The sequence below is a fragment of the Penaeus vannamei genome, chromosome 6 (assembly GCF_042767895.1).
Source record: "Penaeus vannamei isolate JL-2024 chromosome 6, ASM4276789v1, whole genome shotgun sequence".
NCBI classification, from domain to species: Eukaryota; Metazoa; Arthropoda; class Malacostraca; order Decapoda; family Penaeidae; genus Penaeus; species Penaeus vannamei.
Window position 1 is genome coordinate 46,507,678 of NC_091554.1, and position 18,467 is coordinate 46,526,144.

An 18,467-nucleotide genomic window follows, 5' to 3' on the forward strand; every position below is an offset into this window, starting at 1 on the left:
TAGAGAGACACTACAACTCACCTCAGCAAAGTCTGCCATCACCATTGGTCTGCAGGAAGCAGTGGCACGGGAGAGAGAAAATGGTTAACCACACGTGAAAGCTGAGAGCCATAACACATTACACACATGGACAAAACTTTTCGCATGACTGACGAAAACAAATAAAAACGTGCCTGATGCATGTCTCTGCTGCACCCAAAGAAATGAAATCTTACTACAAGGTAAAAGTGAATTCAACATTCCTTTGTTTTTCATGCAAGGCAACAATTAAGTAATTTACATGGACATGAATACAAAACAAATACTGTGCTATATGTAACAGGTGCTTGAAATCAATGTAAAACTTGTCATGCAATACACCAGAGACTTTGACAATAGTTATGCAATATAAAAAATTTAGATTATTTTTTAAAAATTACTATCTACATATAAATAATATATTTAAACTAATATTTTATCATTCTCAGCATTTTTAATCATCACTCTAAAAGTACGACCTCAGTAAAACAGATAAATTCAGACATATTTGAGATTATCAAGCATTTCAAAGCGTTACTTAGACCTGCCGATGTGAAATAGTTAAGGAGGCTTTACAAAACAAACTCAAAAGATACAGGACGTTATGTCTAACAAAGCTAAAGTTCACATGACCTAAATGCCATTCTATATAAAGCAAATCAATATAAAGTCAAAAGGCCAATCTTCAGATCATACTTAAATATTCTCAAACCTCCTTTCCTTCAAGTATTATGATTTCTCACTGTGTATTAGTGTATTTGTTTGTTTACACTATACTTATTACAAGCTAATGAAGCATGTACTGTGAATACATTGCATATTCTTTATTACACTGTTTTACCAAGGCCTCTGTAAATTAGACTAACTACAGTCTACTTGACATGAAGATGTGTAATGCCTAAATGTATGTTTGTGAAGTCTAATAAACACAAAATATCTAAATCTCTATCATAATTGATATTTACTGAACACAAAAGAAAAAAAAAAGAACATTAACTAATGCATTACATATCTTATCATGCGGCTTAAAAATAAAAGCAAATTACTGGAGCTATCAAATGTAAGTACATTCCATAAGAAATCCTTTACGTGCTTTAACTTTTTCTAGTGATACTGAATGATAGAATTAGCAATAGATTAATTTCGATAAATACTAAAAAGTGTAAGTTCTACTAACTAAGGGATAAAATGAAGATGATTTACTTTGCATATTAAGTAAAATACTTATATATGTGTAGAAATCCATGCTAATCTTTTAAAAGAGTCAAACCTGTTCATTATGCTTGTTATCCACTGCCCACTGTACAATAACTTTCATACTACTTATTACTGATGAAAAAACTACTGCTAAATTGTCCTCATTTTGATAAGTCTGCACCATATTTTTTGTCCGATAACCAAAGAATTTCCATTTTATAAAATCTAAATACTAAAAACCAGTTCATCTGTTGGTCAGAAAATCTAATAACTTATAATAAAAAATAATTTACAAATATTATACACCTAAAGTTCTTCCCATCCTCAATTATTCTTTTATTTGCAGTTAAATTCACAAGACATTCCAAAACTTACAGCCATAACATTAAAGTTATTCCTTATTACTCATGCGACTCACTATAAACTTGATAAACCTTGTCTGTAAGAAACTAAGCTACTCATATAGACCAAAAATGATTAAAGGGCTGAGCTGGAGTAAAAACAAACAAACGTCATATTCAAGTATCTTTACGTAATTGAGTAAGTCAAAAAAATTCCTTCACCAATCCCAGTTTTATTTCCCTGCACCTGTTATTCCTCAAATAAGCCACTCATGGCACTGTGTAAATGCTCATCCTTTTAAAACCATGTCGTTCTTACCTCTTCCACCTTTTCCATGCTTTTTATCTTCTCCACCTTCTCCACCTCTAGAGATTTTATCTTCTCCACCACTTCCCAAGTCCTCACCTCCTTTTCCTTGTCCTGTAGAGCACCTACAGGGGGCTTCTCGTCAAGTGGACATAACAGGTCGTCAAATTCTAGTTCTGATTTGGACTTTTTGCGCTTTAGAGAGAACTGTGATTTCTTTGGCATCTGAAAAATGTTCAACATAAAATTATACTTATTTCTCCCAAGAAAATAAAACAAACAAGCTATCATTTGAATATGCAAATACAAGTACAACATGCTACCTATGGGCTTCCAATATAAGTTTAATACAACCTTGACTTTAGCAGAGGTGGTAAGAGGAGTGTACCCTGAAGAAGCCTCCAACTCCCTCTTCTCTTGTACGATGGACGCACCAACCAACTCTTTGAAGTGTGTGTTCAAGTGTCGTCTCAAGAGGGTTTTTCCAGATGGGATGGAAAGCAGAGATGCCAAGAGCTCGGAGGTGAAACGTATTTCATATACCATTAATGCTCCATGAACACCTATGTGAGAACAAGAACAATGTTATCAATGAGTTTATTATGAGACCAAAATTATTCTTCCCAAAATTTCCCAATAAATTGGTTACTTCAAAGAAATGTCTACAGAAAAATTACGCACCTGACCCTCTAAGATTGGGGGCATACTCTGACAGGTCAACAGTTCGCAGCCATTCCATGACACGGTGATTAGTCCACAGCGCCACTTCTGCTGGTGTTCTTGATCTCTGATCCTCTTCTGGTACTGAACGGCGCTTCAGCACAGTGGGATCAAAGTTGTGTTCTCGCAAGACCTGGAATGAGAAGAGCAATTTTGGAGCTCCGGCCTGGTGAACAGCATCTCTTCAAAATCACTGTTTGCAAAATCAATGACATACTGAGAAAGAATTGTAGCATTTACAGCAACTAACCTGAATACCACGCTTCAATGAGGTAACATGTAGTAGATTTGTAAATCTTAGGAAGGCTAAATCATCATAGGTTAGGCAGTTGAGCACTCTCCCGTCAATACGTGCTTCACTAAAAGCGTCTTTATACTGTGGCAAACCCACATCATCCAGCCACCGTAACACCCAAGCATGATCCAAACGGGCTAATGGCGTGTTAAGTTGGTTTCCAGACAATCTCGCCGCGATTGCCAACTGAAGTTTCTTTCTATGCAATGGATGACGGAGTCCTAGCTCTCTCTCCAGCTGTTGAGGTGTTACTTGTGACAAATGGTGACCATTTTCCGTCCAGCAGCGAACGGCGGCGCAATACTGACTCAAACCCAAACCTCCAAGCCATGCCTCCATTGTTTCAGTGCTCCAGCTGGTGAAAGGTTCACCTGGCCTGAAAGGATACGAAGGAGGTGAATGAGAGCACTGTTCAGTATGTTCACCAATCAATAATTTTATGAATAAGAATAACTACTCTATATCTGTGGCTTAATAGGGTTCAGTGGGAGAAGGAATAATAGTAAAAGTTCATGAACCTCATCCAGTGTGTTGTGCAAACTTAATGTCTCCCATATATTGCCAAGGAATATTGTATCTGGTTACTGAAAATGCTCAGATTTTGTAATAAAACTGCAAATAGAAGGCTATATAAATAATAATAATAATAATAATAATAATCATAATAATAATAATAAAAAAAAAAAAAAAAAAAAAAAAAAACATTCTATTTGAATACTCAGAGATATTTCATAAATATTTTAATTATGTTAATACGTACTCTTTGAAAGTAGTTGTGGGTGAGGTCCAGCCAAGGCGTGCAGATGCCGTAGCCCTCATTCCACCTCGCCTGAAGTCCCCATCACCAAGATCACTGTCCAGATGGCCGGAACTGCTGCGGCGGAGCCTGCAAAAAGAAACAAAGACAAATAAATAATACTATTCCCATGGAAAGATTGGATAATCTTTTTATTATACAAATAACATAAGCATTTAATATACAAATTACAGCAACTAGCAAAAAGTTTAATGAAATACATCCAAAGTGAAAATGGCCTTTCCATTTCACATAAGCAGGCCTGTATCACATTGACATCACTTCTCGTTTATTCCCTGTTATTAGCGTAGTGTCCATTCAGGCAAATTTCAAACAATGCCTGACACACAGACACAGCACTGCATCTACATGTTAAATCATACACACTGATTACGCCTGTTTGGGATGGGCAAAATGCTTGAACAACTTTAATACAGCACCTATTTCTCAAGATATCTGACATACAAAGACAGAGATAAATAATAATCAATCTATGAATCCTAGTTTTCCTTTCTCCTTGTAAGACCTGCCCATTCCTCCAACTACTCAGTTAACACTGCACCTCCTTGGGTTCCCACTAATACCCCTGCCAGCTTCCCTCTTTAAGCAGTGCCAAAGAGATAATCAAAATACAAACACATACACACAGACACACAAATACCAACTGATTTTCATATAATACTGACTCTGTAATCAAAATAAAACACATTAACACAGACACACAAATACCAACTGATTTTCATATAATACTCACTCTGTAATCAAAATAAAACACATTAACACATACACACAAATACCAACTGATTTTCATATAATACTCACTCTATAATCAAAATACAAACACGTACACACAGACACACAAATACCAACTGATTTTCATATAATACTCACTCCGTAATCAAAATAAAAACACGGACGCAGATATTCACTGATTTATTACATAATACTCACTTTGTAAATATCTTTTTGATGCCTGTTGCCTTGGGATGCATTGGCGGGGACCTGTGACCAACAAGCGTATTGACCCGGGGCGTTGACGATGCTGGGACCATCATGCCGTCTGTTGGGTGCCCGTACTCTCCCTCTGGCAGGTCGTCAATCATCTGCATTTCTGTTTCCGCTGCGTAAGTAATGATACCATTGAAATCTAACTGCCCAAATAAACATCATAATCTAACTGCTTAAATTTTCATCTCTTCTATATATATATATATATTTTTTTTCATTACAATTACAATTAAAACACTAAAAATATGTAATTCTCTATTGTTTGTATTGTTAAAGTACTGAAGCTTCTATGTTTTTCATTATAATATGTAATTTTGAGTCAGAAATATAATTTTTACAAATTTCTTACTTAAACAAAAATTGGATAACCTCCAAATCATAGCAACCTATATCATTTGTATATTGAACAAGGTACCAAACTACAAAAAAATGTAATGCATAAAATAACAAATTAATTAAAATAAATACAATTAAAATCTAAGCAAAATATATGCAACCAACATGCAATGAATCAGACAATATGGAAGCTAAGACAAAAAAAAATATAAGGAATTGAAATATGTTATATCGGTAAGTGACAACTATCTCCGAGATGTATATTACATAACAATAGCTTGGAAAATAAGTTCTGCCGTTGATGCAAAAATAACTCGTCATACGTAGCCAAAAAAATGTACCTGTATCATGGCATTTTCTTGCTATTTGCTTTCTGTGTGCAAATTATCCTATCATCATGCAACTAAGCAAAATACAAAAGCAATATATCAGGCAGCCTAATTCAAAATTCAACAGAGAGAGAGAAAAAAAAAAAAAAAAAAAAAAACATATAGCAAGTACGTGATATTAATGAAAACTGTCGAAGAGCAGATTAAAACTACTGTGTAAAAAAAAAAAAAACACTTGATTGAAATAAGCCTTTGCAAACTCATTCAGCAAAGGTGCATTTCCTCTCAAGTCAGTATTTCTAGCCAAAGCTTTGTTAAACTCAAATCTCGTCTGACAGTAAACGATGCCCATCTTGATATATTTTTAAAACTATTTATTACAAATCATAAAAAGAAAAATTAATAAATAAATGATAATAATAATGATAATAATAACAAAGATATGAAGAATAATGACAATACTAATAATACTCATAATAACAATAATAATAACAACAAAAATGATGCTATACGTATGTAACTGTATACTGAATTACCACATATGCATACATATACACTGCATACATATATATACATAAATGTACGTATATAAATTCAAGATGAAAACGACAACCCATGACAAGCGTGAGCCAATACTCAGGAAAACACAAAGTGATGGGCTGAACGTGGGCAACACAGGATACGCAACTCAGGTGGCCTGACGCGATTCAGTCATGACAACAATCCTGCCAACTGAAGATATTCTAGAGAAGGGGGTTAAAATCAATTGAGAAGGAAGTGAAAATATTAATGTAACTTGTTTCGAGCTTGTTACTTCTCATGCTCAGACAGTGAAAGCATAAACATGAATCTTATATTTACAATTACTATTCATGATGCACGTAACTTCAAATTACTTTTATGACTATTTCGGGGCCATCTACACAGTACATGCATAACTGATTTGCAGCTCAGTCTGACAAAACCTTAAACACTAAGATAATCTAAATATTGTAAAACGGCTTGAAGTTAGCAATGAGAACTAAGTGGAAATGCTTTACCAAAAAGGCACAATGTAATTTCCCTCTTCTAATAAGAAAATAAACTAAATAGCAATTATTTCTAAGTTTCTACCAGCAAAGCATCTTCAATAAACTTTATCAATGGTTTTGCTAAAGGCAACCTGAAATAAGATTTTGTTACAAATCAGAATAAATCTTCCTATTTCACAAGCTATTAATAGGGGTTTGATGTCCTCCATAATTTTCCAGATAGACAAGCAAGACCTACTCATAAAAGATCAAGGATGGACTGGCTATTTCACTAAGATCATTCATCCAAATGAATTCTTGAAGGACCTACGTAGCCTTTTATCAGATACTCGGCAATTTCTCTAAAGGCTCAAATGATATTCAAATATTCTGGGGGGGAAAATATACTGGTTGGGAATATGTGAAACATATTAAATAACTGACTTGAATTTCAATTATGATAATGCACATACCAAGTTACCTACTTTTTGAAACCTTGTGTAAATAAAAGCATTCCCAAATAGCAACTGAGAGTCAATCAACATTTGAGTAAATTTAGAACATTAAAATAATTCTCTACAAAGAAAAGTTTTGCCAGCAGAGCCTGGGTAAAATTGATGGTACAGAAATAATGGAGAAGAAGGTATTTATATGAACAGCTGAGCTTAACTGATGTTTTCACACCAGTATTATATAAAAGTTATTTGTTATCCAATTACAATAATAAGAAAAAAATCCTATAATCTTTAAATATAATGAGTCTTTTTTACATGTGTATTTCAATAGTAATGTATAATTCTCAAGTACTCACAAATTTAAGTAACTTATCAAACAAAGCTTTAAAAGAATTCTCCCTCAAAAAGTGTCATCAAGCTAAATACTCATTGAATCACCCTATAAGAAATGTTTACCATCAATTTTCATCCCATTCATAAGATGGCCCTCATGAGAACAAATTGGAGGGGGGGGGGGCAGATAGGGGGAGGGGGTTGCAGGTTTGTACTCATGCATGAACACCACCGTCACCTAAGTTGGGGGCTGAAGTGCTCCGCTTTCCCGCCACACGGAATGGAAGGAAGTGGAAGCCTTTACCGAACATGACTCCCTTGGATCGCCCTGTGGTTGCCGAGCCGTGGTTGGCCTCTCCGCCTATGATAATATCTCGCTGTCGAGGCATGGTTCCAAACTGGTCGATTTTCCGTCGAGCATTTGGAGGGGGAGTCTGTTAAATATAAATAAGGCAAATTAATTCATCTGTTATTTTCCTGCTTTATATCTTGAGCTTCATATTTCAAGAAGGTGAAATTAGTATATAATCATATAGATATACATTTGTTTAAAAAGTGTTTTTATTTAAATCAATACATGTCGCAGTAAAAGTAAATCATGAACTAAATTTCTATCTTTGACATTTTCCATTGACCTTTCTTCATGCTTGAAAGTGATTTACACCAAAACTTATGGATTAGCTTCCCATTTCTCTAAAGCAGGCAGTCTTTATATTCTTAATTATTTAATATTTATTTAATAATGTAACAAATATATCATACAGTGAAGAAAAAAAGAGGCATCGGCATTCAGTAAATCCCTAGATGAAGGCTAAAGCATAGAAAGAGATATCAAGAAAAAAAAAAAATTCAAATACTTACTTGTAGTAAGTGCTACACTGGCCATATACTACTAGCTATATATACATGTGAAATTGAAATATGTACATTATATGAACTATATGTTGGGAAGAGGATATCTTACAAAAAATGTTATATAACCCCATTATTCATAAACAATGAATATACTGTAAATAATATTCACGATTAGGGTAAACATAATAGGCTATACTAGATGCTAGGGAACTTCTTAACCTGTCGTAAATTGTTAAATAAAATCTACATAGAGCTAGACTTGTCCGTACTGTACTGCTTTTAAATTTGTGATTACAATGAATGATATATAACTGATAAATATCCATATATTCTCCTACTTTAGTTTCAATTATCAACTTTGAAACTCAATGAATTTATAAAATCCATACACCTAAAAAGAGCAAATAATCGTAACTTTTCTCCCCACATGTAAAAAACCCACAGATAAAAAAAAAAACATTCTCTAACATAAAGGTGCAAAACACGCTCAAACCCGTCAAGCTGTACGCCCACAAAACTAATGTCACCGGGCTGATACTTACCTTACTCACCCTTGGCGGCAAGAATTCTCGCGCATCATGGGACGCGACCGGCGAGGAGGCAGGCGACACAGTGGGAGGCTGAGCAGGAGACTTGTTAGGCGAGGAAGCCGGAATGGTGGAGAGGGTAGAGATGCTACTCGGAGATGGGGAGTTAGCCAACTGAGCTGCAAGCTGAAGTCACGTCTTTGGTTAGTAGCCCGACGGGGAACGGGGACGGCATGCCCAGGACATCTTTACTTTAAAAGCACGTGTACATTACAACACTAAAGAGAGACGACCTCTCGCATGTCATCCTTTCTGAAGCACATGGACATAAAAATACTTGAGTGCACTGAATCATGTACATAGCATACTTCATAACATCAGATCTGGGAACACTTTAAGCACAGAATATTTACACTTGCTTGAAGGAATAAAAGACTCAAAAAGATGATAAAGAAAGTAAGGAGGAAAAAGAAGAGGAGCATCAGTAAGAGGAAGAAGAGAATACAAAGGAAGGAAAAAAAAATGAAGAGGGTGATAGAGTCAAGTGTATAAGAATCACAGAAAATGACAATAATAAGAAAGAAGAAAACAGACGAACGAAGAGGAAGGTGAATCATGATATTTTCAACAAGAATCAAACATTTTTATATTATGAACAGTAAAGAGGAATCAAGTCATTAAGTCTTAAAAGTTCAGAAAAATATATTTGGAAGTTAATCAGAACTATGAAGTAACAAATATACTTTACATATATCAAGCACCAGCTAAATTGTCATAAGTAAAAGAAAAACTTCTTTTCAACTTTATATTAATGCAAAAAATATATGATACTCGTCCATGCAAAGATTTCTTTAGATCAAACAGATGCAGCTGACACGTAAGCTCAATTTAAATATAACAAGAACCTGGAGGAGATTATTCATTACAATTACGAGGAGAGATACTCGTTAGTCGTTGGGTACTGTGAGTCATACTACCTGATGGCTAGGCTGAGGTGAGTCTGGGGTGACCAGGAAGGAGTGGATGGGAGTGGACGCAGCCGTTGGGGTTATCCTCCCACTACCAGAACGCCCGACACCACACAATACCGGCTGACCACACCACAACAAAATATGATAGGACACACAACACACATAACATGCTTGCATTGCTTGCGTTAAACATCTACAGTGTTTTTTTTCTTTGTACGTAAAATGTGGGAATGGTGACAAACACAGGGAAAAAGTAAATGAATAAAGCTATGGGTACAAACAAAATAAAAACAAAACAAAAATGTGTGCGCTTGTGTGTGTATGTTTGAAAGTGCATGTGTATGTTTGCGAGTGCATGTGTGTGTGAGTGTATGTGTGCATGTGTATGTGTGTATGAAAATAAGTGTATAAATGTATGTGTATGAATGTTTGTGTGAGTGTGAGTGAGCACACATGTTTGACTGTGTGCGTATCTGTATGTATGAATGTATAAGTGTGTGCATGAGCTAGTGTGAGTTTGCATGTGTGTGTGTCTGTACTTGACAGTTTATTGAGTAATCACTATGAACGTAACAAAATACAAACATAAAACCTGGGATCCTCACCAGAATACAGTTAGAGATAAACACTACATTAATAAAAATTAACTGGAAAAAAATGGACAAAACAAAACAAAAAAACAAAAACAAAAATAACAGTAAGTACACTAAACTAAAGAGAAATATTTAACAAAACTTGACAACAAAAACAAAACAAAAAAACAAGGACTGACTCGACATACTACAGTGCCATACATGCAGGCACGCTGCTCACACAAATACACCCATTGGTCTATTTTAAAGGGTTCACAAGGTTATATATACAAAAAACAGAAACAAAAACAAAATAAAAACAAAAAACAGAAACAAAAATATCACTTTTGTTGCCTACATAAATCAATTCTAGAATTTACAAACCAAAAAAAAAAAAAAAAAAAAATAATGACAGCAAAATCCTTGTCCAAAGACAAAACAAAACAAAGTAAATAAATAAACAAATAAATAAACAACCGAGTACAATACTACAAGCAAAAAAACAAAAACAAAACAAAAACAAACTCATATAAAAAAAATCTTAACCTAACCAAATTTCCAACCAAGACGCCTCTTTCCACCAACCTGTGCCTTGGCGTGGTCCGACTGGTGGTCCGACCTGCGAATCTTATCCCGCAGGTCTGCATTTTCCCTCTCGAAGGCCGCCTGACGCAGCTTCAGGTTGCTGATCTCGCTGAAGAGCTCTAGCCGCTGCGTCTCCAGGCTGGTTCTCGTCATCACCTCCTGAAGGAGAGAGTGAGAGTATGAGAGAGAGGGAGTGGGAGGGAGAGGGAGGGAGAGGGAGAGAGAGGGTGGAAGGGGAGAGATGGAGAGAGAGGGTGGAAGGGGAGAGAGGGTGGAAGGGGAGAGATGGAGAGAGAGGGTGGAAGGGAGAGGGAGAGGGAAGAAGGGAGAGGGAGAGGGAAAGGGAGAGGGAGGGAGGGAAAGGGAGGGGGAGGGAGGGAGGGGAGGAAGGAGAGGAGAAAGAAAGAAAGAGAGGAAGGGAGGAAGGGAGGAAGAGAGAAAGAGAGAGAGAGAGAGAGAGAAGAGAGTGAGAGAGAGAGAGAAGAGAGAGAGAGAGAAGAGAAGAGAAGAGAAGAGAAGAGAAGAGAAGAGAAGAGAAGAGAAGAGAAGAGAAGAGAAGAGAAGAGAAGAGAAGAGAAGAGAAGAGAAGAGAAGAGAAGAGAGAGAAGAGAAGATAAGAGAGAGGAGAGGAGAGGAGAGGAGAGGAGAGGAGAGGAGAGGAGAGGAAGAGAAGAGAAGAGAAGAGAAGAGAAGAGAAGAGAAGAGAAGAGAAGAGAAGAGAAGAAGAAGAGAAGAGAAGAGAAGAGAAGATAAGAGAAGAGCAGAGCAGAGCAGAGCAGAGAAGAGAAGAGAAGAGAAGAGAAAGCAGAGCAGAGCAGAGAAGAGATGAGAAGAGCAGAGCAGAGAAGAGAGAAAGAGAGACAGAGAGAGATAGATAGACAGATAGACAGAGAGAACATTAAAAGAAGTGGAGTGGAAGGTGAAGAGGGAAGGTGGTGGATGCTATCAAGGGATGTGGATGTGACTGACTGACTGGTTGACTGATCACCTGATTGACTGGTTAGTGGATTTGACCGATAGATTGTTTTGTTAACTGGTTAGTTGACTGAAGACTGACTTAAGGTATATCTACTCTCCCGAAAATCAATGTTTGCGTAGTGTTATTTCTATTCAAATCATGTTGGTCTACCTTACACAAGCACCTTCCCAGCGTTAACTACACAACCTTAACAGGAATTTCAATAATCTGCTTAGTCTCCCCCCCCCCACCCGCCCCTCTCCCCGTTGCTGAAGAAAATTAAGAACATCTACAGCAATATATTTCGCAAGATTGCCTCACAAAAGGGTCTTATGAAGTTCCTTTATTCTATGGCGTATAGAGGTCCTCTTCCTTTCTCTTTTTTCTCTCCCTCTCTCTTTTTCCTTCCCTCTCCCTATCTCTTTCTTCCCCTCTCTCTTTCTCTTTCTCTCTCCCTCTCCCTTTCTCTTTCTCTCTCTCCATCTCTCTTTCTCTTTCCCACACCCCTCTCTCTTTTTCTCTCTCTCTCCCTCTCTCTTTCTCTTTCACTCTCCCTCTCTTTCTCTTGTTCTCTCCCTCTCTCTTTCTCTTTCTCTCTCCCTCCCTATTTCTCTTTCACTCTCTCTTTCCCTTTCTCCCTCTTTCTCTTTCACTCTCCCTCTCTCTATTTCTCTCCCCCTCTCCCTATCTCTCTTTCTCACTCCATCTCTCGCTCTCCCTCTCACTCCCTCTCTCCCTCCCAACCCAAGCATCTAATTCTCCCCCCAAAAAAACAAGCCTTAAAAAAATATATATATGAACAGAAACGAAAAAAAACGAGCCAGATTTTCACCAATGACAACCTACTCCCCCCCTCCCCCTTCCCTCTCTTGCATGCAATATAGCAATGAAGAACCCAACTCCCCCTCCTCCCCCTCTCACCCTCTCTCCCCCCATCTCCCCCACCCCCCTCCCCCCTCTCACCCTCTCTCTCCCCCATCTCCCCCTCCCCCTCCCCCCTCTCACCCTCTCACCCCCCCCCTCGCGTGTCTCTCCATCAGCAGCGAAATACCCGGATGCGGTCTCAGGGGAAGGCTTTCGCATCGGATCTTATTATCCTAATATGAACGTGTGCTAACGATTTCCTTCTTTTTTTATTATCTATTTTTTTTTCTTTCTTTCTTTCTTCTAAAGTTAATGCGAATGCGAGGAAACTAAAAATAGAGAAATAAATGATAAAAATAACGAAAAAAAATATCAAGAAATTCTTCCATTTTTCGCTATTTTATATTCCCTGCACATGCATGCACATGAATATTTTTGGACATTGGAAAGGAAAGGAAGAAGAAGAGAGAGAAGATATTAGAATAAAAAAAGATGAAGAGGAATAATAGTAAGAAGACGAAAGAGAAGAAGAAATTAGAATAACAAAGATAAAGTGGAATCATAAGAAAATGAAAGTAGAGAAGAAGAAGAAGAATGAGGAGAAGCGAAAGGAAGAGGACGTACGCGAAGACGAAGACGAGGAAGAAGGTGGAAGAGGAGGAACAGAAGAAGATGAAGAGGGGGGAGGAGATGAAGAAGAAGAAGAAGAAGAAGAAGAAGAAGAAGAAGAAGAAGAAGAAGGAGTAGAAGGAGAAGAAGAGGAGGAGCAAGAAACAGGAAAAGATGAAAGAAAATAGAAGAAAAAGAAGAGGAATACTACTACTACTACTAATAATAATAATAATAATAACAATATGAATTAGAAGAAGAAAAACAAGAAGAAGAGGACGAAGACGACGACAAAGAAGGAGAGGAGGAAAAAAGAGGGAGAAGGAGAAAAAGAAGAGCGAGAAGAAGAAGAAGAAATTAAAAAGAAATAGAGAAAAAACTCGAAGAAAAAAATATGAGGAATAACAATAATTAATAAAAAAGATGAAAGAGAAAAAGAGAAAGAAGAAGTAGACGAGGACGATGAAGAAGAAGGAAGAGGAAAAAAAGAAGAGCAGGAAGAAGAAAATGAAGAAGAAGAAGTTAGAAGAAAAAGATGAAGAGGAAGAATACGAAGAGAAAGAAAGAAAAAGAAGACGAATAGTGAAAATAATAATAATAATAATGATAATAATAATAATAATAATAATAATAATAAAAGAAAAGAAGAAGAGTAAGGAGAGAACGAATATATATGAAGATGAAAAGGATGGAAATAAGAAAAAGACGAAAGACGGAAAAAAATGTAATGAACAACAACAACAACAGCAATAAAAAAAAAACATAAGAAAGAAAAGAAAAACAAGAAAAAAACAATAACAACAACAACAAAAACAAAGAAAAGAAAAACAAAACAAACTAAAAAAAAGAAAGAAAAACTAAAAAAAAAAACGCAAGAAAGAAAAGAAAAGATAGAAAGAAAGTAAAAGAAAGAAAGAAAGAAAAAAGATAGGATAAAAAATAAACCAAAAAACTCGCATCCCAGACCGACCTTCTGCAGCTGCTCCTCCGTCTTCCTGAGGAGCTCCTTCTTCTCCTCCAGAAGGTTCTCGAGGTCGGCGATCTTCTCCGTCTGCGCCTCGACCTGCTCGCTGAGGACCGTCACCTGGAGCTGCAGGGAGTCCTTGTCGCCCTCCAGACGGTTCACGCGGTCCTCCAAAGAGCCGCCCTGGAGGAACACCCACGAGGATTTTACATCGGGTCAAAAAGAAAGAAAAAAGAAAAAAAAGAAAAAAAAAAGAGAGAGAGAGAGAGCGAGAGAGAGAGAGAGAGAGAGAGAGAGAGAGAGAGAGACAGAAAGAAAGGAAATAAAAAAATGTCCAAAATAGAATAGAAATAAATAAATAAATAAATAAAAAACTTGTAAAAGAGAAAGAGAGAAAGAAAGGAAATAGAAAAACTTGTCAAAAAGAAAGAGAGAAAGAAAGGAAATAAAAAAATACTTGTCAAAGAGAAAGAGAGAAAGAAAGGAAGAATGGGAAAGTGAAGGAAAAAATATTCTTGTCTTTCTTTACCGTAAAAACTAGAATAGGAGAATGAAGTAATAGTGCTATGCTATACTGAATGAAATAAATTGTTTTAATTCTTATTTTGATTACGTTATTTACTTATTTAGGCAAAGGAATGCTGCAAAAGAAGTATCTCATCAACGAAAATATAAATTCAAAGACAAGTAAAATGCCCTCTTTTTGGGAAAAAGAAACACACACACACACACACACACACACACACACACACACACACACACACTCACAGCCCAACCACGCACCACGAGAAGTATCCGCAGAATTCACACCTCTGCTCCTTTGGCAGCCAATAAATTTCACCGGCAGTCTCTTCGGGTGAAAATAAATACTTGTAAAAAAAGAAAGAAAGAAAGAAAGGAGAGAGAGAGAGAGAGAGAAAAGAAAAAAACGCTAAATATCTCCTGTAACGGCATGCCACTTGCAATCCGCCATTTCCCGGCGATGTTGCGTTGCAGTGTTAGGTAAGGTAAGCGCATGCAACCGGACAGAAAGTGTGGCTTCCGTTCTCCATGCCTTGGCCACGCCGGGTATCCGAAGCTGTTGGGCTAGTCTAGAGAGTAGTGGCTGAGGAAGGGTTAGAATAGCTTTGCATTCACAGCTGGATGCGCCTTTATTGCTTTCATATTGTTCTGAGAACCTCAGTCGCTCTCTCTCTCTCTCTCTCTCTCTTACTGTCTTTCTCTCTCTCTCTCTCTTACTGTCTTTCTCTCTCTCTCTTACTGTCTTTCTCTTTCTCTCTCTCTTACTGTCTTACTCACTCTCTCTCTCTTACTGTCTTACTTTTTCTCTCTCTCTTACTGTCTTACTCTTTCTCTCTCTCTTACTGTCTTACTCTCTCTCTCTTACTGTCTCTCTCTTTCTCTCTCTCTTACTGTCTTACTCTTTGTCTCTTTCTTACTGTCTTACTCTCTCTCTCTCTCTCTTACTGTCTTACTCTTACTTTCTCTCTTTCTTACTGGCTTTCTCTTTATTTCTCTCTCTCTTACTGTCTTTCTCTCTCTCTCTCTCTTACTGTCTTACTCACTCACTCTCACTATCTCTCTTACTGTCTTACTCTTTCTCTCTCTCTTACTGTCTTACTCTTTCTCTCTCTCTTACTGTCTTACTCTTTCTCTCTTTCTTACTATTTCTCTCTCTCTCTCTCTCTTACTGTCTTACTCACTCACTCTCTCTCTTACTGTCTTTTTCACTCACTCACTCACTCTCTCTCTCTCTTACTGTCTTACTCTTTCTCTCTCTCTTACTGTCTTACTCTTTCTCTCTCTCTTACTGTCTTTCTCACTCACTCACTCACTCACTCTCTCTCTCTCTCTCTCTCTCTCTCTCTCTCACACACACACACACACACACACACAAGCATCCGCACACAAAACACACCTACACACATTATGCAAGCAATATTAATAAAGTGCAGCATAAGAAAGTGTCCTGGCCAGCACATCAGAAAAATCGTGATTCTAATTTCGCGAGTGTAATCTGAGAAAGCCAAACTCTGACGGAACTAATATTGGCAAAAAGAAAATAATAATAAATAAAAAAAGAAAAAAAAAGAAAAATGAAAATAAAAAACGAGGTTTCAGGTCTTCCACACACCTACGTGTTAGTCTAAACAAAAGTCTCACTTCAATGCACACCGTCTTGGGAAAGCGCGGCAGGGAGCCTTTCCTGCTACGAAAAGGAGGGGAACAGTACAACACACTTAATCTACGGTTACACCTCGCAGCTGTTACGGCGAGTGCGCATCTACCCCTCTACGCCCTCATCCCCAGAGTGGGCAGGCTCGAGCACGGGGTCCTGAGCAGACGTCCAGCCCCCCCCCCCTTCCCCTACTTCCGCAAGCCCGAACACCGGCTCAGAGCCCCGTCGGCGCCTGCCGAGGGGCTAGCACACCGCAGCTGCCAAGGTCATTGCAGGTTTAGTGCACACAGAGGAGTCTCAGCTGTTAAGAGGCCGTGCGGCTGAGACGGGAGGGGCTCAGGCATTCCCCTCCCCTACCCCTACCCCCACCAGGGTGCTCGCCGAGGACATGGCCACCTCAATGCAGAACTTCATCGTTAGCGCCACGGCAACCAGCGACAGCACGCGCCCGCCGCGCGCCGCGCCCATGCCCGCCCGCGGCTCGGGCGAGTCGCGGCGCCGGGACAAGGGGCTGCTGACGGAGGAACGGGAGTGCCTCGGTCAGGAGAACCTTCCCGGGCGCCCCCTCGCCCTCGCGCGGGCATGGGCGCGGCGGGGGGGGGCGGCTCGTAAACAACAATGACGTTTTGTAAAGTGCGGCTGCCCGGGAGGACGGCCGGGGGAGGAGCGGTCGGTCTCTGGTTAGTGGCAGAACTCGCGCCCGTCCACGCACGCCCGCACCAGAGCCCCGCCCGCCGCCCCCGCGCGCGCGGGCTCAGCCTCCTCCTGGAATGAACTCAAAGACCCAAACCTCGGCAGACAGCGCGCTCACGCCCGCGGGACCGCGCTGTCTGCCGACCCTGGCGCTGACCCTACTTCTCGCCCGCGGCGGGTGTGGCTAGGCATGAGGGGAGGCCGGGCGCCGGCGCGCGGGCGGCAGTGCGGGCGCCCTGGTGTGGGCAGCCTGGCGTGGGCGGCACGTACCGGCGGGGAGTGGCAGCTCCACAACGCGATGTAGTCTGAGTCGAGGCGGCGATGTCGGCGCGCCCCCTGGAGCGTGGCGAGGGCGCCACCCACCTTGGAGGCGCAGGGCAGCGCCAGCCGGCTGTTGGCGCAGTAGTCGTGGCTGGAGAGCGAGCTGAGCGAGCCCAGCGGGTGGCAGTGGCGGCAGCAGCCCGGCGACGACCGCCCGCTGTCGCCCGAGCCCTGCCCGCGCGCCCGCCGCTCGCGCGCGGCATCGCGCCCGCACGTCTGGTGGTGGTGCGGCGGCAGCGAGTGCAGGTGGGCGTGGTGGAGGCCCTCGTGGTAGCTGTGGCGGTGGTGGTGGTGGCGCTCGTCGCAGGAGTCGTAGCCGGGCTCGTCCTCGTCGCACCAGCAGGACGGGCAGTCGCAGGCGTGGTGCGGCAGGCGGGGCCCGGGGGCGTGGTGGTGGTGGTGGTGGGCGTGCTGGTGCAGGCTGGACACCGACCCGCGCTCGCACGACGAGTCGCGGCCGCTGCGCTCCACGGACGAGTCCCTGGAGCGGCGGTGGCCGGCCAGGTCGCGCGACGGCGAGTACAGGCGGTCGCGGGAGTCCCTGAGGCCGTCCCTGAGGGGGCGGTGCGGCACCAGGTCCGTCGGCTCCAGCGTGCGCGGGCGCGGCGCCGGCGGGGGCCGCGGGTACTGGCGGTGGCGGTGCGCGGGGCCGCCGCCGCCGCCCTCCTCGCCGGACTCGGGTGGCGTGGCCAGGCTGGTCCGGAGTCCTCGGTGGTCGGGGGGCGTGGCCAGCCGCGTGACGTGGCCCTCCAGGAGCCCCGTCAGCATGGGCGACGCGCGCACCCACTCGAAGTCCTCATTCCCTGACACGGACGCCTCGCCTGCAGGGAGTCACGCCGTCACAAAAGGACACAACACACTCACGCGCGCGCGGGCCGGGCACTGGGCTGGCCGCCGCCCGCGCGGGAGGACCCGGCCCTCCCGGCGGGCGGCGCCCAGGCCCGACGCGCGCCCCAACCCGCGCCGATCCTTCATTCGCGCGAACGGAAAGCATGAACAGCCATCGCCGGGCGCCCCAAGGACCCGACGGGACCGCGGCGGATACAAGCGTCCTCGGTGAACGCGCCCCGTTTGGAAGACTAAGGCGCTATTTACCCTTGATCGTCCTTCTATGGCAAGGCAATACATACATGCTCATACGCACAGTATACATACACACATATATACGTACAAACATATACATACATACATACATAAATATATATATATATATATATATATATA

The 18,467-nt window shown here is 41.0% G+C and overlaps 1 protein-coding gene across 17 annotated transcripts in view; it reads right to left on the reverse strand.

Moving 5' to 3' along the window:
- The window catches only part of LOC113805549 (filaggrin), a 100,795-nt gene that overhangs the window by 3,175 nt on the left and 79,153 nt on the right, over positions 1–18,467 (reverse strand). For 2 of the 17 annotated variants that reach the window (XM_070123128.1, XM_070123145.1), the window contains 13 exons: positions 17,193–18,064; positions 14,057–14,233; positions 10,656–10,814; positions 9,505–9,618; positions 8,543–8,713; positions 7,384–7,579; positions 4,626–4,794; positions 3,639–3,764; positions 2,834–3,254; positions 2,545–2,716; positions 2,218–2,426; positions 1,876–2,088; positions 22–49 (listed from right to left, as the gene is read on the reverse strand). In XM_070123128.1, the coding sequence (XP_069979229.1) occupies positions 23–49; positions 1,876–2,088; positions 2,218–2,426; positions 2,545–2,716; positions 2,834–3,254; positions 3,639–3,764; positions 4,626–4,794; positions 7,384–7,579; positions 8,543–8,713; positions 9,505–9,618; positions 10,656–10,814; positions 14,057–14,233; positions 17,193–18,064 (3,026 nt within the window). In that variant the 3' untranslated portion in view covers position 22. The remainder of the gene's footprint in view (positions 1–21; positions 50–1,875; positions 2,089–2,217; positions 2,427–2,544; positions 2,717–2,833; positions 3,255–3,638; positions 3,765–4,625; positions 4,795–7,383; positions 7,580–8,542; positions 8,714–9,504; positions 9,619–10,655; positions 10,815–14,056; positions 14,234–17,192; positions 18,065–18,467) is intronic. The other 15 variants (XM_070123130.1, XM_070123132.1, XM_070123134.1 and 12 more) reach the window with 15 other exon arrangements.